This window comes from Cupressus sempervirens, chromosome 10 (assembly GCF_028749045.1).
Source record: "Cupressus sempervirens isolate cs-2001-9-10 chromosome 10, ASM2874904v1, whole genome shotgun sequence".
NCBI classification, from domain to species: domain Eukaryota; kingdom Viridiplantae; phylum Streptophyta; class Pinopsida; order Cupressales; family Cupressaceae; genus Cupressus; species Cupressus sempervirens.
In genome coordinates, this window is record NC_143127.1 from 43,326,677 (window position 1) to 43,352,439 (window position 25,763).

At 38.3% G+C, this 25,763-nt stretch overlaps 1 protein-coding gene across 1 annotated transcript in view; it reads right to left on the reverse strand.

Annotated features, from left to right (window-relative positions):
* Positions 1-1,269: 1,269 nt before the first annotated feature.
* Positions 1,270-25,763, reverse strand: part of LOC149532479 (pentatricopeptide repeat-containing protein At2g30780-like) — a 66,171-nt gene continuing 41,677 nt past the window's right edge. The window contains exons 2-3 of the mRNA XM_089804517.1: positions 2,007-3,172; positions 1,270-1,785 (exon numbers count right to left, since the gene is read on the reverse strand). Coding sequence (XP_089660643.1) covers positions 2,024-3,172 — 1,149 coding nt within the window. The 3' untranslated portion in view covers positions 1,270-1,785; positions 2,007-2,023. The remainder of the gene's footprint in view (positions 1,786-2,006; positions 3,173-25,763) is intronic.

A 25,763-nucleotide genomic window follows, 5' to 3' on the forward strand; every position in this document is an offset into this window, starting at 1 on the left:
ATAGATTGGAGCTTTCACAAATTGACAAGACATTGATTAAGGTTCCAGATGCAATTTAAGTGCAATTCTTATGTTGACATAAGTGAAAAAGGAAACAAAGAATTGATGGACATTGCAGCCAACATTTTGTTTTTCAAAAAAATGAAATTTTGGGGGTGCAAAAGTTATCCAGGAAATATTAACAAAAAGTCAGGTATAACGAGTATTTTTGGAGATTTTTGCTCCTCTAGAGAACTTTGAATGCCTTCTCAGCTGCATTCCTCACACCCTGCACAGAATGCAGTTTGGGAAGGGCTTCTCTGTTGTCATATTTGTTGAGTGGGTTTAGGGTAACAATGTTGTGTGCAGGTGTAGTGTTTAAATTAAATGGACCTCAAACACAATTAATATATGACTTAGAAGTGATATATAACTATTATAAAGTATAAAAATGTGTAGGGGTTGTTAAATCATTTGTTTTCCCCATGTGATAAACAAGTTTCGTTTAAGTTTAAATGTTGGAAAAGGGATTTGTAAGCATAAGTTGAATTTGTATTGGAATAAATAATGTATGGATATTGGGGTGGTCCACGTGTGGTTTTAAGTTGCCACTTCAATGTACCACTAAAGGACCTTCATGAATGGTACCAACTTGTCCCACAGTCATCATTACCATCCAAAAACTGAACAATAGCTTAAAGCTTCACAATTCCCTTGTCTAAACGTGGTGAATTTTTTGTTTAAATGATTAAATCCAATGCACCATTTACAAGCTTAACATGCAAGCAGTTTCGTGTGTGCAGGTACCAAGTCCTCTCCCCTAGACTCTTCATTAAGAACTTGTATGTAAAAAGTAGTATCTTAAGGGGTTGTAAAGTAGTCGTCCAGATTCCAGACTGTCTTATTAAATTCTCACACAATTGCAGCCAATATGCATTGCTCTACTATCCTTATGTGACTGATAGCAACCATTTTATAAATTGATAGATAGTGAAGTTGAGTGATCCCCAATTTGCAATTGCATACATAGTACATATAAATCTCATATCCAATTATAAATTGCAACTAATTTATACGGTCATTTTATATTCTCATTTAAACATGGAAATGGTAAATTCAATCTGAGAGTCCATCTCATCCAATCTGTAAAATATAGCTTGTCAAATCAAGAATTGACAAGAAAGCAAGAGAATTTTAAAATAATAACTTTTAACTGACAGATAGGAAACTAAAAACCTTCAGCATATATCAAATTCAAATAACCTAAAATATAGCTTGTCAGAAAGAATCGACAAGAAAGCAAAAGAATTTTTAAATAATTACTATTAACTGGCATATGCTAAACTGAAAACTTTCAGCATATGTCAAATTGAGATAATGGTAGTACTTGCCGCTCAATACATCAGACAGCTCATTAGCTATCCAGGAAAATGTACTCTCTTAATTTATACATTTCTTATTGCTAAATGACATCATCTCATCTCACCAAATGATGTCATAGCAGCATTCATATTTGAGAAGCACTGGGAAAAAGAATAAAACATACAAGAAATCACATATACAGTATTTTATCTCGCAAGTTCAATGATATCATCTCATCTCACCAAATTATGCGATAGCAACATTCATATTTGAGAAGCACTGGGAAAAAGAATAGCACAAAGAAGAAATCACATATACAGTAATTTCCCTCGCTGCAATACCAGTAGGAACATCAGTTGCCTAAGCACATACATCCGGAACTTATTCTCAGGACTATTCTGTGTGCCATTTCAGTTCTGTAGCATGGAAAAATCCTTGTGCAAACTGCATCATAATCCACAAGTAAGAAACATACTCAAGAATGAAAGTTGCACTTTCAGAGAGATGGATATAAAACAAATCAGCAAACATCAGTTACGGCTGTTAATACCATGCATTGACCCCAACTTGTAGGAATCGCCTTTGAAGTTGAATTAATTTGTAAAATCAAAAAAGGAAAATGAAAATTGAGCATTGGATAAATAAAATTATCTGAAATCCCTTACCTATAGACTGGTTTTCATTATAAAAGTTCAGCAAAACATTCATCCGCCAATATTTTAGAGTCCTCTGGAAAATCAAAACCAGCATTTTTCATTCTTTTCAGAGTCCATTTTATGTCATCTTCCTTCTTGAATTTCATGTATGCTTTGCACAAAATCAAAAATGTCTTCTTAACAGGAGAGAAACCTGAGGACTTCATTTCCTCCAGGACATTTTCCATGTCACTAAAACAATTATTAAATCCATACATGATCATCCTGCCATGATACACAGAATGGCATAGCTTCCAGCCTGCTGTTTTTGTTTGCTTCACAAAAACTTCCAGTTTATCTATTGCCTCGTGTTTTAAATAAGTAGTTGTCACTGAACGAGTTACACTCGTAGTTGTAATCATTGTGTGACGACTCAGTGCTCCAATTATGGAATTTTCCATTTTTTCAACAGCATCTGCTTGAGCATAGAGTACAATCAATATCACATCTAACCAAGGCCTATACTTGTTCTCAGGAATAAATTTCAGCAACTTCTCAATTTTTGTCATTTTTTCTGCATCGGTACTCTTAAAATATGCATGGACCATAGCCCGAATTATGGCCACATCCTTCTCATATATCTTCCCCTTTAAATGGTTGAATGCTTCTTCCATTTTCTTCAATTGTCCTGAGAATGCATAGCCTCTAACCAGCAGCGAATAAGTGCAAAAGTTTGGCTCTACAGAGCATCTTTCCATCTTTTTGAATACTTTCTCCATTTCATCCCACATCCAGGCAGTCAAGTAACCAGCAATGAGAGTGTTATAGGTATAGATATCAGGAAGGAGACTTGACTCCTCAATTTCTTGACTGACCATTTCCATATGCTCTACAAGCAAAGAACGCCCAAATGTAGATAACAGTATATTATAGGTCACAATGGTGGGACTACAGTCTGGATCTCTCTTCAAATCATCAAACAATGCCAGAGTTTTTGTAGTAACACCATTGCAAACATGTGCAGTCATTAGAGCATTGTAAACTGAAGTTTCCTTCTTAATTCCTTTAGATTCTATCTCAGAAAATAACTCAACAGCCAAGTCAATGTCCTTTGCTCTCCCTGCAAGAATAATTGATTTTGAATACTCATTGATATCTACTGTCATGTCCGATCGTGTCCTTTTCCATTGGAAAACCTGAAATGGAGATACAATTAGGTCAAACATGGCTGCTGAAACGGAACTATCACACAAACAAAAGTACACATGTGACTTATGTATATGTTGTAGAAAGAAATGGATATGGTTATTTAGAGGATCCACAAACAAAGTAGTAGGAAACAGGAAAGTAAATCTAACAAGAATAAAAAATGAAATATCTCTGCCAAGTGCAAGGTCTCCAGCCATGTTTCCTTGATAAAGGGTCAGGAAATAAAGGATTAAAAAACAGAAGCCTCTTTAAAAACTTCTTGTGCTATTAATCTTAAGCTTACTTCAATTGGGCAGCTAAAGATAATCTAGGTCCAACTGGAGTTGGGGTTGTCACCAGACAGTAGTGGAAGAGTAATTTTGAGCATAGCAAGAGGGCTTAGATAAAATATAACAGCGCAAGCAAGGACATTGTTTAACATTATCAACAGCAGCTGAAGAGAAATTAGAAAAGGATTTAGAGATAAGGAAGACTCAGTAACCATTACCCAGGCAACCTCTGATGGTGTAACAGAATCAATAAAGTCAGTAAATCATGCAGGTATATTTGAGAATACACGGTGTTGAAGTCTATGAACATTTGATCTTTAAGTAGTTATAAAGGTGATAAAATTGTGGACTAGGCTGTAATGTCAAATTTTTAGATATCTTGGAATTTTGAGACAATTAATTTGAATTCATAATACTTATTATGAATATAAACCTCATACCACTTTTTAACTTATGTAATTGATAGCATAAGGATGATGAAATGTTTTTTTTTTAACCCAGGGGTGTCCCCACAACCCAGCCCAGCACCCAGTAGCCTGAGGTGAGCTGGGGCAATGTATGGCTTAGTCAACTCACCTTATGGATAGATTTGCACTTAGTGCAATGATCACTATATTCTCTGGTATATCAGATATGCCTGATGTAATCCTTAAATGTATGCCATTGAATTTAAGACAACATTGCTTATAATGGTAGGATTGCCGTCTCAGATATGCTACTTCAATCCATACAATGTCTGATATTGTAATATCACTTATAATGATATAGCTGCTATCTCGATATGGAATTATAAACTTGCAACAAATCTGATGCTGTTCTCTGACGTGTCCAGGTCTTCCTTGCAATCAAGGGTGCTGTCCCAGATCTGTATGTGATGTGTTTGCAGCCAATAATAGCCAAAGAGGCAGATGGTCAAAGAACAGATCCAGATATGAGTAAGGGATAATAGGTTTCCGATTCCATGATTTATTGAACTCATTTATTTACCATCTTATATCTTGGTGGTTGAATAATTACATTCTTTGGACATTGAGAGGCAGCTCTCTTCAACTTTAATAAAAATCATCTTATTACTCAACCCACACACCCTTCCATTTTTTATTATTAATTTATTATTTGTTTATCTTTATTCAAGTCTAAGCGATGCCTTTGCTGACTATTCGTTATTAATTGACTTACTCCATTATTGATGTATCTTAGGCATGCTTGATCGCTAAAGAATACAAGGCACCACATTGAGTTGTTGCCTAGTCCTTCTGGGTCAATCTGGAGATGCAGAGATACTAAATCTGATGTAATACGGTGTTATCACACGTACATTTCTTATTGCAGTCATCCTTTTATTTTAGATGGTGATAACCAGGCTAATGAATATTTCTGGCAATGATACATGATATCTGTTAAGAGGTGCTAATCAAACTGCATATAGATGTGAACTTTCACATGCTGCTTCAGAATTGGATTCTTTTCAGATATTGATGATGGTCTCAATCTCAATTGCCATTCTTCACCATTGCATCTTTCATGGTCATGTGGCTTTGACCTCTTTACATTGTTTATACTTCAATATTGTTATTATTTATATTTATATTTTATTATTATTTATTATTATAAATGTAAATATTACTTATTAAATATTTAATATATTTATATATAATATATATTTAATGTAAAAAATAAATAATTTAATAAGAATTATTTATTTACTCTTATATTTTAATATTATTATTATCTATTACATTTTAATTTTATTATTTGTTTATTATTAGATCTTATTTTCAAAGTGGATAATATAATTAGGGTTTCAAATGGGCGGATATGACACAAGCAAAACTAGAAGCAACTATGTGTGAATACAAGAGTCAACATCGAAATCTTTATGTTGAACGTTAATGATCCCATTCTTCTTAATACTGATAATAATACTAGATAGAGTTTTTAAAGACCTTTTGCCTAATGAGAAAGCATGCAACTCACTCAAGACAGCCCTTGAAACCTCATTCATCACTATTACCTTAATTCTTGCAGCATTACTGTTAGAAGGATTCATTCAAAAGAGCGAAGATTTTCTTTTTTAGCTGCATTACATAGCTTCTCAAACAAAGGTGGTTCTATGAGGGGACTGAGAATTTAGTTGGGCTATTGTAGCTGTACTGAAACCAAAGATGACACCTCATAAAGTAGAAAGGTGAAGATGCAGCAGAGTGCCAGCTCAACCAGTGTCCTAGAAGGCTTTCTAGTGTCACAACAGAGCAGAAAATCAAGGTGACAATGATTAAGACATCATTGAAGAGGATAAAATTTCTCCTCTACATAAACTTGGAGGAAGGCTTTGGAAAACTGATTCAAGAGACTAAGATGACGAAAAATGTGGAAGATGATCATGCTGTGGATGACTGTGCTTGCAAAGGGGCCCAAGCTGCCCTGCTCAAATGGAAGGAGGAATTGAGAAATGGCATTAAGAGTGCGGAGCAAAAGATTAATTAAACTCACATGCATTGGATAACAATGAACATTGAAATCACAATGGTGGACTTGGGACAGAGTAAAACAAGATCAAATGTGCATTTAGTGACTCAAATCATAAGCCTCAAGCAGAATCAATTTCTTTCTCCATGAGGAGTAACTAATCTTGAGACTGAGATTGCTTTTAAACATTGAAGATTTTGAGTGATTTGGACCAGTGGCCATTTAAGTTGTTTAGAAAAATGAACAAATAGGATATCAAAACCACAAATTCATAAGGATAAGGCAATATGGAAAGAGAATCTATTACACTCTCTCTCTAATAATTAGGAAGGGTGACCCCAACATAGGTGTGCATAAGGGATTGCCCCTGGTAGTTGACGGACATGTCACGAGTCCCACTTAATCAAATAAAAGGAGATTCTGAAGCAACACTATTAACAGTAACAAAAACATGTAAACATAGTTATTTTTAAAGCAGGTAGCCAGCTATAAGGATTATCTGAAGGTCTGGAATTCATAGTTTGTTTCACTCGTTCTATTCTGGTAACATTACTCGTTTGAAGAACTGTTGTGAATAGAAACCCCTTCTTTAGGCTATCTCCAAGTACAGAAACTGTTGGGTCTAGTCCCAGAGGTTATCTATTGCACTGACCTGAAGGCCGATCCAGGAATTGTATAACCAAATAGCCTGCTAAGTATTAACAAATGGTTCCATGAATTCATTCTAACAATAAGAGGGTGGGGTGGTGATCTTAAACACCTTATTTGGTCAACTATTTGCTGTTTTTCCATCCATGGTTTGGATCCAGCATAATTCATCAAGTCAGTCACAATTGTTTTTATCTATAGTTGGGGCAATGTAGCTCAATCATATAATATTATGATCTACCAAAACAAAAGATGTACAGATTAAGAATCGTAAAAGGATCCTTGACAACTCCCACAAGGGGAATATTGGGTGTAGACAAAAAAACTCATTCTTATAACCATTGACCATTAATTATCATTTACTATTATCAGTATTATCAGTATTCCATTTACCATCCATCAAATATCATAAATCATTTATCATCATTATCCATTATAATATTTTAATCAAATTATTATTTACTATTTAATTAATATTAGCTAATTTTCCATTCAAATTAATTAATAATACATATTAGTATCTCATTATTAATTATTACCATTAAATAGTCAATTGTGAAGTTGCCCAAGCTTGCTGGTCCAAGTTCAGTTGCATGCGTGGATGGCAAGGCTCACTCCCCTGTAGATGTTTGTAGCTGCAGGGCACATTTTTCATGCCTGCAATAGCTTATGCATTTGTAGAATCTCTCGTGTCCCTGAAGAGTTTCAAAATTTCAGTTTTGTTTTATGCTTCCAAGTTGATGGCAAGTTTTGGTTCAATTCTTTGCGGAAGCTGCTGAGTAGAGCTGCAAAGTCTACTCGGCAAGTATGAGATCATGTGATATGTGGCTGGTGCATGGGTGCCACAACATTTACATATTATTGCATCTTCCTCTCATTCAAGACGACACTCAAAAGGCTTATTATCGTGTATCATTTGGAATTTGAAGGTCTAATCTTTCGTAATTGTTGATCATTGATGAGCCACCATTATATAATTGAAGGGACTTTGCATGAACATTGAAACAACGAAGACATGTGGAGTTATGGCCTAGTAATAACAGGTGACATGTATTCTACAGAAATAATGAATCAATAAAGTGTTCTTATTTATATCATGTGTTGTTTCGTTTGCATGCACAAGAAGAATTCATGCCAAATTCGTTAAATAAAGATAAAAGCAGAAAATAACATATAAACGAGAGTGAGGCTATTCAAAGGGCACTACTGTTACAATAGCAGGCTAAACGAAGGTGACAGTTAAAAAACACTCACAGAGGGACCAAAAGAGGTGGTGAAGGGAAACCAAACTAGGGTTGCGAAAGGCAAGGAGTTTGGGCAAGAACATCCTGAGGAGTTCGGTGGAGAGGAACACCATTCAGTGTATGGAGGGGAGGATTTGATTAAAGAGACTAGAAGAAGGCTCGAAAACTTAACTCTCACCCCATGCATGGAGACAAGGGAAACCCAAAGGAACAAGGGAGAGGAGGCTGACAATAGAGGTGCCAGGGATACCAATGCAGCCACGAGTGTTGGAGGGGCAGAAGGGCGTGGGAATCAAAGAAATCTATCAAGTTCAAATGTTTCTAGTTCAGAGATACCTAACTCAGAACATCAACACCGGTAGTAACCAAAACCATTAAAATGTCCAAAAAGAGGATCCCATACAACACTATAAAACATGTGAAACCATTTGGATTGCCAATGGGGTAACAGATAAGGATGAATGAAGCAGTTTCCAACAACATTATGCGGAGTGTTTGTAGATTGGTACTTCAATGTTGATCAAACAAAATTTCTACATGGACAAATCTCAAAAAGGAATTCCAAACTGAGTTCCGACTTCTTCGAGACAATAACGAAATTGTAGCCGAAATCTACAACATGAAGCAGGCAACAGATGAAACTGTCTAAGTTTACAGCCAATGGCTAAAGGAGTTGGTAGGAAGTATAGAGAGCCAGCCAATAGATGGCCTAAAAAAGCGTTGGTTTATTGAAGGATTGAAAACCTCCCTCATGAGGAAGATGAAGATTGTGCCCCCACCATTGTATTCTGCCACAAACAACAAAGCAATGGACCTAGAAAGTGAGTAAAACGGTGAAGAAAAATAAACATATCATCTAATGATGATGATTTGCGAGTGAGAGCAGTGACGAAGAATCTAATAAGAAAATACAAGCCCTACAGAAGGATATGCTATGGATAATGAGAGAGTTCAAAACAATGAAGGAGAGCACTAATTGAAACAAGGATGGCAATTTGTGGTGTACTAAATGCAAGGAGGGCCATGCCAAGGGCGCATGCCCGAAGAAAACGTTCGACAACATTTGGCAGATAATGGGACATTCCACCAAGAAACCCATATAATATGAAGATGCGGGGCCAACAATTCTTGTTGACACAAGAACCATCCAACCCAACAACATTGATGAACACACAATTGATTAACACTACAACATCATCTCGCTAGCAACTATCAGAACAACCAATGGGGCAAAAGGAACAACAATAATAATACCAATAATATTAATAACAATGGTTGGAGTCACATTCAGTATGATGCAAAAGGATGATTGATGATGAAATGTTGCAAATGTAACCAATGGGGACAATTTGCCAAAGACTCTCTGAGGGAGGAAACACCACAATGCCTCTATTGATGGTGTGGTCCAGGGGACCATTAGGCCAATTGTCCAAAGTCTGGTGTAAATTTGTTAAACATTAAAAAGAATTGTCCAGACGAAGGGGTGTTGGAAGTCACTCGTGGGCAAGTGAAGAAGACCACCTATCTGCATCCCCCTATGGAGAAGTAGGGGGTATGTGAAGCAAAGGTGTATATTGAGAAGGAAATGATGTCCAAGAGGAGGGAGACACTTGACACGGCAAGTACTTCACTGAGAAGTCAAACAGAGAAAAATAGACTAAGGTAAATGATGCAAACAAAAATTCAAGTGAAAATTAAAGGCCTTGAAACCATGCTACAATTACGGACCTCTCTATTAACATGGTACTAGCTTCGAAAGTGCCAAACCGTGTGGACCGTCCAAAAGACTCTATCAGGCCTTCAGGGGACCTAATGTTGTTAGCAATCAACATGGATAGACACTCAATGGTGGTCGAGATGGGCATCCTCGACACCATCAATAGACACCATCGTGGACGAAGGGTCAAGTGCCAATGTACTACCTAAGGAGACATGGAAGAAGTTGGGGCGACCTACATTGTGGCTGCCAACTTTTCATCTTGTGGGCGTGGACTAACATGGAATCAAGCCTATCAAGACGTTGATGGCACAGAGAGTGATGATTGACACTCAATTGTTTGCTTTACTTTTTGTGGTAATCACGCTTAAGAGGAAGAGGTATGACGTCATTCTTGAAAGGGGTAGACTTAATGAAGAAATAAAACGCATGTCGGATGCAAACATCTTTTCAGTGCAAATATGTGAATGGGTGCCCCCCATTGTTATTCCCTTAAAGAAAGAGGCAAACCATATCCAAATATGTGTTGACTTCAGATGCCTAAATGCGGTCACCGTAAAAGACCCATTCTCGATACCTTTCACAGACAACATGTTAGAGGAGGTAGCAAGGTACGGAATCTACTCCTTTATGGATGGATTTCCTAGGTACAACTAGATATCCATCGTTGAGGGCAAACTGAAGATGATCTTTGTGGTGGAGGATGTGGTGTACACATATAATTGTATGCCATTCACACTCTGTAATTCCCCAACAACATTTTAGAGGACGATTTTATACATCTTTGATAAAATGTCCATCGGGAATCTTAAAGCCTTCTTGGATGACTGGTCCATTTTCAGTGCAGGGGGCACACATCTAATAGCCCTTCAGGAATACATAGAGAGGTGCAAATGTGCAACACTTGCACTCAGCCCCAAGAAGTGCATGTTCATCATGCCTCAAGTGAAGCTACTCAAGCACATTGTGTGTAAAGCTAGACTAAAGACAGACCCTGACAAAGTGAGAGTGATTAAAGAAATGGAGCCACCCACAGATGTTACGAGAGTTGAGTCATTCATTGGACACATTGGATATTATAGAAGGTTCATAATTTTTTTTTGCTCGAGTGTCCTATATGATGGATAAGTTGACTCAAAAGGGGGAGCCCTACACTTGGGGAGCAGAGCAGGGTGAAGCATTTGAGGAGTTGAAGACAAGTTTAGTAGGTGTGTCCATTATGGTGTACCCGAATTAAGTTAAGTTTCTTGTACGCATCGATGCCTCCAATTTTGCAATAGGAGCTACACTAGCACAAGTGGGTGACGATGGGTTGGATCACTCGATGTACTTCGCTAGTAGGTTATTGTCAAAGGTAGAGAAAAATTCCAGTACAACATAGCGAGAAGCCTTGGGGATGGTGTATGTTGTAGAGAAGTTCCACACTACTTGTGGGCTACCCTGTTTACATTTTACGTGGATCACCAGGCATTGATGTGTTAAGCTTGTAGTTACAGTCAAATTGATATGATCGTGAGTTTCTTTATTGATAATAATATAAATATTCCTTTATATTTATATATATATATATATAATGTATGTATGTATTATACACATGGTTAGTTATATTATTTTTATACTAACTAACGATGTTTAAACCTTGGAGACATGTCTCCTCTCATACTTATGTGAGATCCAAATCTGCATTTGGAACATATCTATAACAATGGCAATATAATTACATTTGCAGACACGATCCATGTTACTTAACATGGTATCAGAGCCTAGTTGCAAATATAAAAATAAAAAGATAAAAAATAAATAATGACAAATCACTGCAATGGAAGCACGAAGAACATCATGGATTCAAATTGTTCAAACAGTTTAGATCATCAGGCATCATCGAAACAAAAGATGAGTGGAAAAGGTAGAAGAGAGAATTATCAACAAAGAAAAGGAAAGACTAGTCGACAATAGGATTATACACATGCTTATAGTGCTTCAATTGATATGGCAATAATACGAAAGAAGAGGCACAAAAAATTATTAAACTCTTAGAGTAAGTAAATATGATTGCACCAAGAATGACTCGATTTTGGCTAAAGAACGATGTCAGTAAAGATTTTTAAATCAGAAAATAGGATATGAAAAATGAGATAGATAATATATAAACAATGAAAATTCCTCACCTTGGTCGTGGAAGTCAACACAATCAAGCCGATCAAAATTCAAAGTCACTCCAAGTGGATTGCATGGAGGCACACACCAAGCATATCATCAATTGGGCATTATCAATAGTAGAAGCGAATAGGACTGTTTGATAGCACTTGAATGAATGTATTAGAGGGTTCAACGATATTTCTGCATGGATAAGGTAAGAACAAGAAGAAAAAGACTTGAACACACAATCATTAGGTGGAATTAGCCATCCAACAGCCCAAACGCTAAATAAACGGAAGTATAAGCGTGGGCAGAGTATTAAATGGAGCAATGCCTAGTCAAAGAAAGATCACCCTTGGGCCAAACTAAGGTTGGGCAAGTACGGGGGACCCACCGCTAACCAGGTAGGAAATCAATGACGTTGATCTAATATAATAAGAGACCACCAGGATACATCTGAAAAGTATAAAGACTGACTTAACAACCTTTGTTGATACATTCCCTGTCAATGCAAAATGGGGGCCTTGAAAGAGCATCAAAGCATAATGTAAGCATGATTTTTGGCAAACATTATAGCTGGAAATTATCTGGTAGGGAGTGAACTGGGTAAGCATAGACAAGGTATGTGAACTGCTTGATTGAATTCCTCAAAGAGACGTCATCACTTGGAAGAACCTTGGCGCTGTTATAATAGCCATGTCGATATCACAGTGAATGCTTGCATTGTACTGTAAGTGAAAATGAATATCATTGTCATTGTGGAAGCTTGATTCTGTAGTGAAACACAGACTGCAGCGGTGCGATCTACAACAGGTGTGATGTCATATGACATTGCTCAGTTTGGGATTACAGTCGATTTGAGATGTCAAGTTTTTAGCCTTCAATCCGAATTTTACAATCATCTTCGCTGAAAATTCAGTTGCTAGAATACTATATCATTGGTGTCAACAATAAGATGGTGGTAATATCTGAATCAAGCGGTAACTCTTTGGCTAACAACAGAGTTCATCTTCAATGAGGTGTGGTCCACTAATAATCATCAGAAAGCAACATTCACGTTCAAAATAGATCCTTTGTGAGGATGGGTGTTGTTGGCCAGCTTGGAGATACGAAGTAGTAAATATATTTATCAACTACTCAGAGTTAGAGCGCTGGCATTTCATAAATGCATCAGATTATGTACAATTGGAGGCCGTTGATTCTATGCACCAACGTATAAGGTGCTTCGTGATCCTTGAGATAACAAGAACACATTCTCTTCTTGACCGAATGTTTATTGAGGAGTATTTATTTCATATTTGTAGTGAAAATAATATTATCATGACATTATAAAGTAAGGTGAGAAACACAAGTAAAATGCTATTGTTGTTCTGGAGGATACATGTTGATCTCCAACATTCAACATAAATAATATGCTGGAAATATAGATTATAGTATGCATATAGAAGATGTAATATATGCATATATTAAATTAATTAGATATTTACTATATTGGAATAGTAGGGATCATTCTAAAAGTAATAGAGTATCACATTAGTTTCTAATTATCTACATTTTGTTGGAAAGACCTTATATTGAATATATTCTAGGTCTCTCTCTTATTTTTTAATACGTACTATAAGAGCCATATGCCTTGATCATTTCCTCCGAGAATGCTGTTATAGGAAGAGGGAGATTGAGATCAAGAGGGAGTCGAACATTTGACATTTCATCAACTGGAACCTTGAAAGAGAGGGAGTAGATAGAGGATATGGTTTCGTCAACCTTCAGTGATCTCAATCATATTGATTTAAAGGGAGTAAACCATGTTGTGATGGAATCTCGATCGATAAATTGTAACAGTCAAGAGGACTTATTTCATGCAACTATGTGATTTTAATGAGCCTACCCCTTGTGTACATCATAAGAAAGTGGTGACTTCAATTGAACCATCTACGATAAATGATAATGAAACTTGACATATGAGATATAGAGTCATTCAAGTAGCACAATCATACTCAATCAAGATATTGGCATATTGTGGATGAGTTTGTGTCCGCTTATACTATTAAGCTACAATGGATGAAAAGAGCAAGTTGGAACGTCGAAAGGAGTTGTCATATTTGATACAAAATTGTTCAACAATATAAGAATGAGTGAAAATTTTACATTGTGGGGCGAATAATAGTCAATGTTCCATTCCTACTTGAACCTTATTTAGTGGGGAGATGTTCCATTCTCAAACAATCTAAAAAGACAATTTATAAATCTTCATGTGCAGATAAGTATTCTTATTTTTGACATTTATCTCTCTTATGTGTAATTTCTATACATACCATAAAGGTTATTTGCCTTGATCTTTTCCTTTATGTTTGAGGATGTTCTTATAGGAAAAGAAAGTTGGTACTTTACATATGCTACCTAATATTGTGCAGACTCAATCTAATGATAGTAGCTCCAAAGACCTTGATGATCAAGATGGATAAAAAGAGGCTCTTGAAGGAAAAATCTTTGATGAGTGAGATTATGAGATTATTCTACATTAAGAGGGAGTATGACACTTCTTCTAAAGAAACGCAAGAGCTTAGAAGATTGATACTCAGAGGGAGTCTAGAAATATATGTGTGTGACTACATGATTTCGATGGGCCTACTCCTATGTATATTATCAGGAAGTATCGACTTATCACTAGAAAATCTAAAGATTGATATCAAATTCAAAGTGATTCAGAGTGAGTTTGACAGGCATCCTTGGGTGAAGAGAGTTTTTGAAGAAGTAACTAGAGGCCCTAACTTCCTAGGATCGATGTTCAGAGGGAGAAATTTGAGATGTAATCATTTGTAGATGATATATTTTCTATAAGAAGTTCTAAGAGAAATTCTTTGTAATGCGCTCTTCTCTATGAGAGAGAAGTATAAGGTGAAAACCCTTTGTTCCACGCTCTAGTAGCAGGTATGGTGGGTCCACCCTCTGACTTGGTTCATAGTGGATATCATGTGAGTTACTACATGATGTTGTAATTATGTCATGAAAGATGGCGATCTTTCATTGATGTATATATTTAGAAGGGAGTTATTGAAAGGTGACGATCTTATCAATAACGAGGCCTGTTAACATTACAGACTACATAAAGTTGTTGTCCCGATGTGTCGGAAGTTATGATAACGAACAAAAGGTAACTATTGTAAGGTGACAATCTTATCAATAGTAGACCTATCTCCTAATACCAAAATGTGTTGGAGCAAGTGTTATCTTGGTTCTTCGGGGTCGATTTTGCCGAACACCTTGATAACCAACTTAAATCTATTGTAGAACACACTTAAGGTGGTATTTAAACTTATATTAAAGTTGTAGTACTTGCTTAATTTCCCTCCTTGCTAAAAGAAAAAGTGTTGAGAATTTTAGTCTCATTATGAATCGTAGCAAATTCCATATATAACATATGTGTGTGTTGATGGATTTATGTTGATATCCTTAAATATGTCATTCTAGGAATATCATACTGAGATGATATCTCATCGTATACTTGAGAACATAATATGTTCTATATCAATCCTTCCTAACTAAGAGGGAGTGTTAAGTTTGTAGTTACAATCAGATTGATATGATCATAAGTATCTTTATTGATGATAATATAAATATTCCTTTATATATGTGTGTGTGTGTGTGTATTATACATATGGCTAGTTATATTATTTTTATACTAACTAATGATGTTTAAACCTTGTAGACATGTCTCTTCAAGAGATGTGTCTCCTTCTCTTATACTTATGGAGATCCAAATTTGCATTTGGAACATATCTATAACAATGGCAATATAATTACATTTGCAGACACGATCCATGTTACTTAACATGATGTATCTGGTGAACAAGCCAATTATTCAAGGAAGAGAAAGCAGATGGTTGCTCCTTTTGCAATAATTCACATTCACAATTATAGAATGGCCAGGGAAACGTGATGCAGTGCAAGGCAGGAGAATCCCCAAAGAAGATGTCCTAGCCACCAGCAAATAACCACATAGCAAAAACAGAAACAACAATGCAAGATTTGAAGCCAAGTCACAATAATTTATTCATAGATGTAACTGATTACATGCAATGTGTCGGGTTGTAAGGCCTTCCCGGTTACGGCCAAATACAAAGCAAGTTATAGTTTTGCAAGATCTCTCAAGATCCAATCCAAACCCTAGCTAGTCTAGATCCTCACTCTGGTAGAAACCTCCAAGATCTCAACTTGTGCTTGCAAGCCACCAAGCAATCTCCTTGTTTCCCAAGCCTCAGCTACTAGCTCTACTCCAACTTCATCCAAGATCCAAGTGTAAATTGCCTCACATTCGACAATCTGTCCACACACTCACAACTTCATCACAATCCTGCTATAAACTGCCTCACATTCGGCGCTCTGTCCACAAACTCAAGAAAACTCCCCCTTCAACTGCTCGCACACTCATTCCTCCTCCTCTGAATGAATCACTCCATGAATGAATCGCTAAAACACTCCACAAGACCCCCTATTTATACCCAACTAAGCCACAAGTCGGCCTAGCAATTACAAATTAAAATAAACCCCTTACATTAAATATATGTTAAGCCACAAATCGACTACAACACAAATTAAATACCCTATGCACAAATTAAATGCCAAGGTCAGCTCATAGACAACTCGGCACCATCAGCAAGCCGAGTGCTAGAGAAACCAAGCCGAGCATCAACAAAACCACAAGCAACACCGAGCTCAGCAGACCATACCAAGCTTCAAGACTGTGTTGGCCTCCATAGACCGTGCTGAGCTCCAATACCATTCCAAGCTCCAAGACCGTGTTGAGCTCCGAGACCATGCCGAACTCCATAGAACATGCCGAGCTCTCAAAGCATGCCAAGCACTAGTCCTTCTTTGACCGAGTACCCTCCAAAGCAACTACTGAGCCTCCTCCCAAGAACTCCAAAGTAGTCACTAAGAAAACCCAAGATGCTCCTGCATCAGACTCCCCAAGTAAATAGAAAAGTGTGTCCCACACTTTGATGCCCAAAGAAAGATCTGCAACCAACTTCATCTTCACTAAAGGTTTCCATCTCAATAGAAACAAGAAAACCAACATGCAAATCATCCACATCTGCATCACTCTATCAAACACCACAATTCCAACCATCCAATCAACATGCTCACTCCCAAGAACAAACTGAACATAGTGCTTTAGCAGCAAACCCTCATCCACATCAGCAACTAGTGAATCCACACCAGCAACAATAAACTCCACGTCAACAGCAATATGTAGATCTCCATCAACACATGTCAAACTCACAACACCAGCAATATCATTGCTCACCACAAGATGCTTTACAAAATACAAGTCACCACCAACAGTAATTGGATCATCCATGACCAAGTGCTTTGCAACATACAAGTCACCACCAACAGCAACTGGATCATCCATGATCAAGTGCTCTGCAATTTCCATGTCAAACCCAACTGACTAATCATGAAAACCAATGTCCATCCAAGCATCAACAAGGTTAGGAATATCCTCAGCAACAACCTATAGTTGCTCTGTAGGTTCTGTATCAAGCTCTGCAGACTGATCAACAAAGCCAACCTCTTCCATCTCGACCTTGCTATGCCATCTTCTCTCACAAACAAGTCTTTTAACCGGCCAAACAACTCTCTTCCGGATCAGTAGACTCCAGCTCCACAAACATCTACGAAATGCCTTCCTCATCCTATCCTTATCTCAATCAGCCAAACTAGTTTCAAACTGAGCAACCAGCTTCTTAGCTTGATCAACCAAACTAGCTTCAACTCGAGCAAACATCTTAGAAAAATTCCTCTCCACCACATGACGGAGATTTGTAATCATCTCAGGGTCCAATCCTCTCGGAGCCATCTCCCAAGATCTTTATAAACCCTCTACAACAAATCCTTCCCACGCTTCTTGTGACAAGCTCGAATTGTTTGCAAGTCAAATTGCAACCTGCCACCTCGCATGAACAATTAGGAATCACATCACAAGTCTAGGACCACGGATCTACAATCCACAAACTCTCTACGATCATGTCTCAACAAGATCAGTCTTCCATCTTCACATCCATCGATCCATCTACAAGCCCTCTACAATTGCAAGTTAGAACACGACATGCCACCTCACAACCAAGAGATGTAGGACTCCAGAAAGAAAATCCACCACCAGATCAAGATTGTCTCAAATCTACTTCTCCAACCCAAGGCCTGATGCAAACTGCCACAACTTCAGTGATCTATCTACACGCTCAGGAACAACCTTCGCTCTGATACCATCTAATGCAGTGCGAGGTAGGAGAATCCCCAAAGGAGATGTCCTAGCCCAGCAAATAACCACATAGCGGAAACAGAAACAACAATGCAAGATTTGAAGCCAAGTCACAACAATTTATTCATAGATGTAACTGATTACATGCAATGTGTCGGATTGTAAGGACTTCCCAGTTACGGCCAAATACAAAGCAAGTTATAGTTTTGCAAGATTCCTCAAGATCCAATCCAAACCCTAGCTAGCCTAGATCATCACTCTAGTAGAAACCTCCAAGATCTCAACTTGTGCTCGCCAGCCACCAAGCAATCTCCTTGTTTCCCAAGCCTCAGCTACTAGCTCTGCTCCAACTTCATCCAAGATCCAAGTGTAAATTGCCTCACATTCGGCAATTTGTCCACACACACAACTTCATCAGAATCCTATTGTAAACTGCCTCACATTCGGCGCTCTGTCCACAGACTCAGGAAAACTCGCCCTTCAGCTACTCCCACACTCATTCCTCCTCTAAATGAATGAATCACTAAAAGACTCCACAAGACCCCCTATTTATACCCAACTAAGCCACAAGTTGGCTACAACACAAATTAAATACCCTATACACAAATTAAATGCCAAGGTCGGCTCATAGACAACTCAGCACCAACAGCAAGCCAAGCATCAACAAAACCACAAGCAATGTTGAGCTTAGCAGACCATGCTGAGCTCCATGACCGTGTCGACCTCCATAGACCATGCCAAGCTCCAAGACTGTACCGAGCTCCATAGACCGTGCCGAGCTCCGAGACCATGCCGAACTCCATAGAACATGCCGAGCTCTCAAAGAATGTCGACCACCAGTCCTCCTTTGAATGAGTACCCTCCAAAGCAACTACTAAGCCTCCTCCCAAGAACTCCAAAGTAGTCACTAAGCAAACCCAAGATGCTCCTGCATCAAAACGCCATGTAATTACAAATCAGCTTTCCCATATCAAATTAGAACCACCAGAAGGGGTGAATGACAACTTTTGTAATGCTTGCCTCATCTAGATTGTAATCATGTCGGCTTGGTATACAAGCATTGGGGAATACATCTCTACAACCCGATTCCCAAAGAATATGCCATTGGCTGAAAGGCGAAAGCTTGTTCTAAGGAGTAGAACTGTCCAGCTAATCAACGGATTGCTCTACAAAATGAGACCAGATCAAGTACTCTGACGATGTGTAATGGAGGAGGTTTTGAGAGTCTTGAGGGAGGCTCATGAGGGCCCAACTCTAAGGGCATATGGGACCGGACACAACTGCATGGAAGGCCTATGGTGGCCCACATTAAACAACAATGCCATAGAGTTGAAAGATCGTTGAAAAGAGACTTCATGCCTCTAAACCCCTCTCATGCACAGGCATTGTTTGAGCGATGAGGACTAGATTTTGTTAGGCCACTGAAGATAAGTAGAGCACAAAGGTGCAAATATGCTGTTTTGGCGTTTGAATACCTGACCAAGTGGGTAAAAGCATGTGCCCTACCTGACAACTCAACCTTGAGCACTGCAAGGTCTATTTATGAGCAAATAATCACGAGGTATGGCATCCCAATCTAGATGACAAGTGATCGAGGGGGACATTATGTTATCAAGTTGCTCACTACAGAGTTTAAATTTTTTCACTCACTCTCTACTCCCTACTATTCCAGAGAAATGGCCAGGTAAAAGCTACTAATAAAATATTGGTGTTTGTAATTTAAAAGTCATGTAGAGTTTAAGGGGAGGACTAGGAAGAGAGATGACCATCAATGTTGTGGGCCTATCAGATAATGTATGGGCAAGAGGCTAGCGAAATAGAGAAAATACTACAAGATATGGAGAATTTGAGGGAAAGGTTACACACCCAAAACAAGTTGGAGAAGTGTCGAATGATGACACGGTAGGCGATGGATGTAGACCAACAATGGAGGAAAGCGTGGCATGATAAACATCTAAAGCGAATGAGCTTTACACCCACAGAACTAGTGTTAAAGTACAAAGGGTAAAATGAGATCAAGTTAGGAAAATATAAACGGACGAAAGTGAAGCCTATTTTGAGTTAGAGGTAGGGTTAAGAAGGAAGAAGTAGAAGATGTTTCTATCAAAGAGAAAAGACCTAGACATCCACAGAATTGCCGGCGTAATGAGTGAGGTGCACAAATTGTAATCGTTTAGAGCGGCATACAAGAGCAGGCTATAAGATAGTGGGCAGTGCGAAAAAGATCCATACAGTTGGAGAGGCAAATAAGAAAATACAAACGTCATTGCAAGTGCCCTCCCCATAAGCACAAAGAATCACACAAAACCATAGGGTGAAGGAGAACCAATCAGTTTCGAAGCTCTAAGAAGGGACAACTTGGCACCCATACCTAACTATTTTTGCTTGCAAAAAATGACAATTGAGATAGTTATGAATTCAATGGGGAAACAACATTGAAAAGTACAATTGCAATCCCAATCAAGCAGTTCCAACATGGATAAGAATACATGAGTGTTGCCATCAAGCGTAAAAGTTGTCGACAAGGTGGATGTGAGTTCTAGCAATGACAAGAAGAAAATCAGACCAAAGGTACAAATATAACTCCTAAAGATACAATGACACCTCAAATAGTGATATTTGAGGGATTGAACGGCTTGGAGTGCTGAAAATGGTGGCAAGATAGTTCTAATGACAATATGATAGAGCAAAGCCTAAGGAGAACAAAAGTCTAGAGGGCCATTCATATGTACATCTTTTGCATCCCCAACTAGGAGGGTTGCTTCCGAGTAATAATAGAGATGTTTGACAAGTTTCCAAGGACAAGCACTTTTCTTTATTTGGGTTGTAACTTGAAAGTTTCATTCACTTCCCCATAGTTTACCAAAGTCTTTGGCATACCTGGCCAACATGGGAAAAAGATTGGTGTGAAGGCAAGGAAGATGACAAGGGAGTTGAAGGAATAAAAGAATAAAATGGTATCCAAAATTCTCACAACTGCAAAGATAGACTCAATGGAAAAGCCATCAAAAGGGTGAGTGATAAAGTCCTTTGTTGCAAAAAGGGCTTGGCGACACATTATGGATGTGATAAAGAATAGATTGACAAGGTTGAGTCATGCCTCAAACATAGCCCTCTATCAAATTGTATTGATGAATGGACTCGTAAACAACATTGTGTATAATTGGGCGACATTGTTGGCAAAGAGAATGTTGGAGTTCATGACGTTGCAACACAAAACATTCTACATGCCACATTACACCATATGGTTGTTCTTGGATGCCACACAGACGTGAATTCCACTTGACCAGTTCAATGTACAGCCTAAGATACCTTGGCACATGGCAAGCCGTCTATCATGTATTTGAGGCACTTGGACATTGGGATGGCACAAGCAAGTCAGAAGCGACAAAGGCAGGTTGTTTCAAAGTCTATGTTGGGGGACGTAGATAGTGAGAGAGAGGATAGTGGGGTAGTTATGTGGAAAAGGACAACATTATCAAGCCTATAGTTGCCACAGTAGTGTCTATGCCAATGCCCACACCCGCGGCCACATAGGTAAGTTTTCTCCACCTCTCTTGTCGGAGACAACATACTTCACCCCATCAACATTAGTAGGCTTAGTGATAATGACACCTATCCGAGCCTTCAATCTAAAAAACCCTCAACAGGATATATCCTTAACAAACATCAATTTGTTTTTGCTAAGCAACAATTTGATATTTTGTCAAACATTTTGCAAGCAAATTATTATCACTCAATAAATAATGCTTTAAATTCACAGCCAGCTGCTCACACTCTTAATTGATTACGTCTTTATCAATTTGGACAAATGAACACCACTAAACAATTCAAAAGTAATTCTATAATTGATGGCAATGCTAATGATAACCAATTTAAAAATTGACTTCTAGATATTTACAAGAATGCATTAATGTACCTATAAATTGACTTCTAACGGATGAAATATGGATTGCAGCTCTCAAAAAATAATCTAATTTATGGATTGCAGCGCTCAAGAAATATATGCTCCTCTCTTATAATCACAGGTGCTCTAAAAACTAATTGCTGCCCTCTAATAATTGATTGCAGCCTTCCACAAGGTCTGAAATCACTGCCAAATACAGGGATGACAGCCACAGTACATTCCTCTTTAACCATGCCAAACAATAGACAATAATGGCGTTCCAAATCACAAATTCTCCAGCCACAATGAAATTCCTAGGTACAGTACATAATAGTTGGGAAATACTATGATTTAATTAAAGACTATTCTGTGAATTAATTCACAATACCTCAATTGTGAATTACCAAGCACTTCTTAATTCCAAACCCTTATACTTCAACAAGGGCAAAGAAATCAGCAAACTTAGAAACTCTTCACAGACAACAAAAGAAAATAATCAATCAGATGCTTTACTCATCAAATGAGTTGTAATGTCCCCACTTTAGCAGTTGTCCAGTTGTGTGACCGTTAGCCTTTTATTTTATTTTATTTTATTTTATTTATCCAACATTGCTTGTGTAACGTGGTCGACCCTATGAAGTAGGAATAAAAGGAGAGCTTGTGGCTATTGTTAGGAAGGTGGAATATGAGAAGAATATGGAAGTTACAAATCTGTTCTTGGCATTAGAGGACGTCTATCCTCTCTTGTGACATTCTAGACGTCATTCTCTTAGGGTTTGGCCTTTGGAATTCATTGCTATCAATTTCATTAACAAGCAGCTTGGGCGCATTTCTAGCTACAAGCAAATTGGGTGTAATTAGTGAGTTGAAGAGTTTGTTATGTATTTGATTTTATGTTGCTAGAGTAATTAGCGAGTTTGCTATGTATTTAATTTTATTAGTTTGAAAACTAATATTATTTCAGTAGTAGTTCAATCTTCAATTTGCATAAATTCCTTCTTGTTCATGTTATGTGGTTTCAAAATCTATGCAAAAGAGCTAAAATCTTTATCAACAGTTGGTTTAGTTTTTGAGCATTTCCAAGGTACCCATTACAGTGGTATCAGAGCTATAAGTCCTGCCATCCTATGGAGTCTTATAGAGAATTTGGAACAGCCGGATAGAGAGAAAAGTGTTTCACAAAATGTCAAAACACTAAAATCAAAAATTAAAAAAGCTAAGCATTTATGTTTGAGTATGCGACAGGGGCTTTATAATTTCTACAATACCAGAGTAAGACAAAGTAGGAGTTTAGACTTGTAGAGCAAACAGTTTAGTTCATCCGTGCAGAGGGACATACAATCCAGTCATACAGACACAGAGGAGATATTCTTTGAACAAGACAGCAGTATGGGTGAGTGAGATGGCAGGAATATCGGTCCAGATCAGGAGGAGGTAATGTTCAGACAATTACTAGGTACATTAGAAGAGAGGCAGCGTATGCAACAAGAGCAGAATAGGCAAATGGATATGATGTTGCAACTTATGGCTAGACAGATGGGTGTCAATATTAATCCAAGTGATGCCAACAATGGAAACGATAACAATAGGGGTAATAATGGACATGGCATCAATGGGAATGAGGCTGATAACTTTAGACATGTTGCACGACCAGCTCGAACAACAAGCTCGAGACCTCTTCTACCCACCTTCCCACATAGAGATACGGTTCAACCAATTAATGAACCGCAGATTACTGAGTTACAGAATCACTTCAGGAGTAACTGGGAGGCTAGTGGACCGGAGTTTCAAGTGAATATTTCCCTTAGAAATTATATGGACTTGAGGATGAGACACATTCTGGATCAGGAGTGAGCAATCAAAACTTTGGAGAAAGAAAGTTGGAAAACTTTCTTTATCTTATTATGATGCTTCAGGGAAGAGGACTACACGACCTTGGGTGCAAAAGGTAGATACGTACTTGCAGTTGAATCCTATGCCTGAGGAGGAGGCTATAAAGCATGTGGCTATTCATTTGAATGGCCCAGTGCATGAGTGGTGGCACCATGGCATGGTGACCTTGGGGCATAATTAGATCACATCTTACAAGTTCACTAAGAGGCTCATAGAGAGATTTGATACCAGGAGTCTCGTTGTACAATTTAAGGAGTTGGCACAACTCAAGCAGTGGGGATCAGTTGAGATGTATATCAGTGAATTTCAGAGGTTAGCTGTGTTGGTCACAGATATTTCAGAGAGGTTAGTAGTGTTGTTTATGGATGGACACTCAGATCCTTTAAGGGGTTGGGTCAAGGGGCATGACCCAACTACATTACAGGAGGCTACTAAGAAGGCTCCTGACTTAGCACCTTCTTCTTTTATGAGCAGATTTCAGCATAGGGATTCACATATGAAGAAGGACAAGGAGAAGGACAAAAAATCTTTTCACAAGGATGCCTAGCCGAAAAGGGATAATAAGTCGGATAATGACACCCTAAATGAGTTGTGGAGGAAGAAGCTATGTTTTCATTGCAGAAAGCCTTGGGACTTCTCTCATAAGTGCCCTCTCAAGGCTAAGGCAAATCAAATGGAGTATCTCTCAGCAGAGGAGTCACAGTCAGCAAGGGAGGATCAGCACTCTAATTCAAATGAGGATAGCACTACAGAGGAGAGCAACATTCCTAAGGATGAGAAATCATTGGCACGATTAACGAGGACTCAGAAGGCAATCACATTTAAGGTTAGGGGTACTATCCAAGGACAGAAAGTGATCTCACTCATTGACACTGGGGCTACACATAATTTCATAGATGCACAATTGGTAGCCAAGAGAGGTTTACAGACTGAGGGACACGCCGGTTTTAGAGTGATGGTAGCTAATGGTGACAAACTACTATGCACTCGGAAGATATCTAATCTTCACATCAGGTTTGGAGATGGCTATGAGTTGGAGGATGAGTTCCATGTAGTAGACATGGGAGACTATGATGTCATCCTCGGCATGACATGGATGGCCTCGCTAGTTGAGTTCACACTCAACCTAGCAAAATTGGAGATGAGGTTTTAGCATGAGGGTAGAATTGTTGTACTTAGAGGACTTTTAAATAGAGTTGCAGAGTAGTCTCCCTGAGGAGAATGTAGAGACTTTTTCGGCATAATGAAGTGGAGTGGGCAGCAGAATGTTTGACTATGCCAGCTTCACAGGAGCCACATGTGAAGTCATCCAGCAGATATCAAGGAGATACTTGACAGGCACACTAAGGTATTTGGCAAGATTCCGCATGGGGTTCCTCTTGACAGGGGAATAAAGCATGTTATTGAGCTCGAGGAGGGAGCCAAACAAGTTATGGTTACTCCCTATCGGCATCCTAAGAAACGCAAGGATGAGATAGAGAAGGCAATTAAGGAGTTGTTGGAGATGGGGCATATCAGGCCTAGTAAGAGCCCCTTTGCTTCAGCAGTAGTGTTGGTAAAAAAGAAGGATGGGACGATGCGCATGTGCATCGATTGCAGGGCATTAAATAAGGAGATTATTAAGAACAGATATCCCATCCCACGGATAGATGAGTTGCATGGTGCATGCTTTTTTACGTAGATTGATTTACAGTCAGAGTATCATCAAATCAAGATGAGGGAGGACATTGAGAAGACAGTTTTTCGGTGTCACTATGGCCACTTCGAGTTTTTGGTTATGCCATTTGGGCTAACCAATGCCCCTGCTATGTTCCAGAGTTGCATGAATCAGGCATTCAAGGGGCAGCTTAGGAGATTTGTCTTGATTTTCTTTGATGACATTTTGGTCTTCAGTAAGACTTGGTAGGAGTATTTACAAATGAGTTTGGGTTGACTGAGTTACTATACCTTGGGCATATCATCAGCGCAAATGGAGTTCGGGTAGATCCCGAAAAGATTAGAGCTATAGTTGATTGGCCTACTCCTATGAACCTTACACAGCTTAAGGG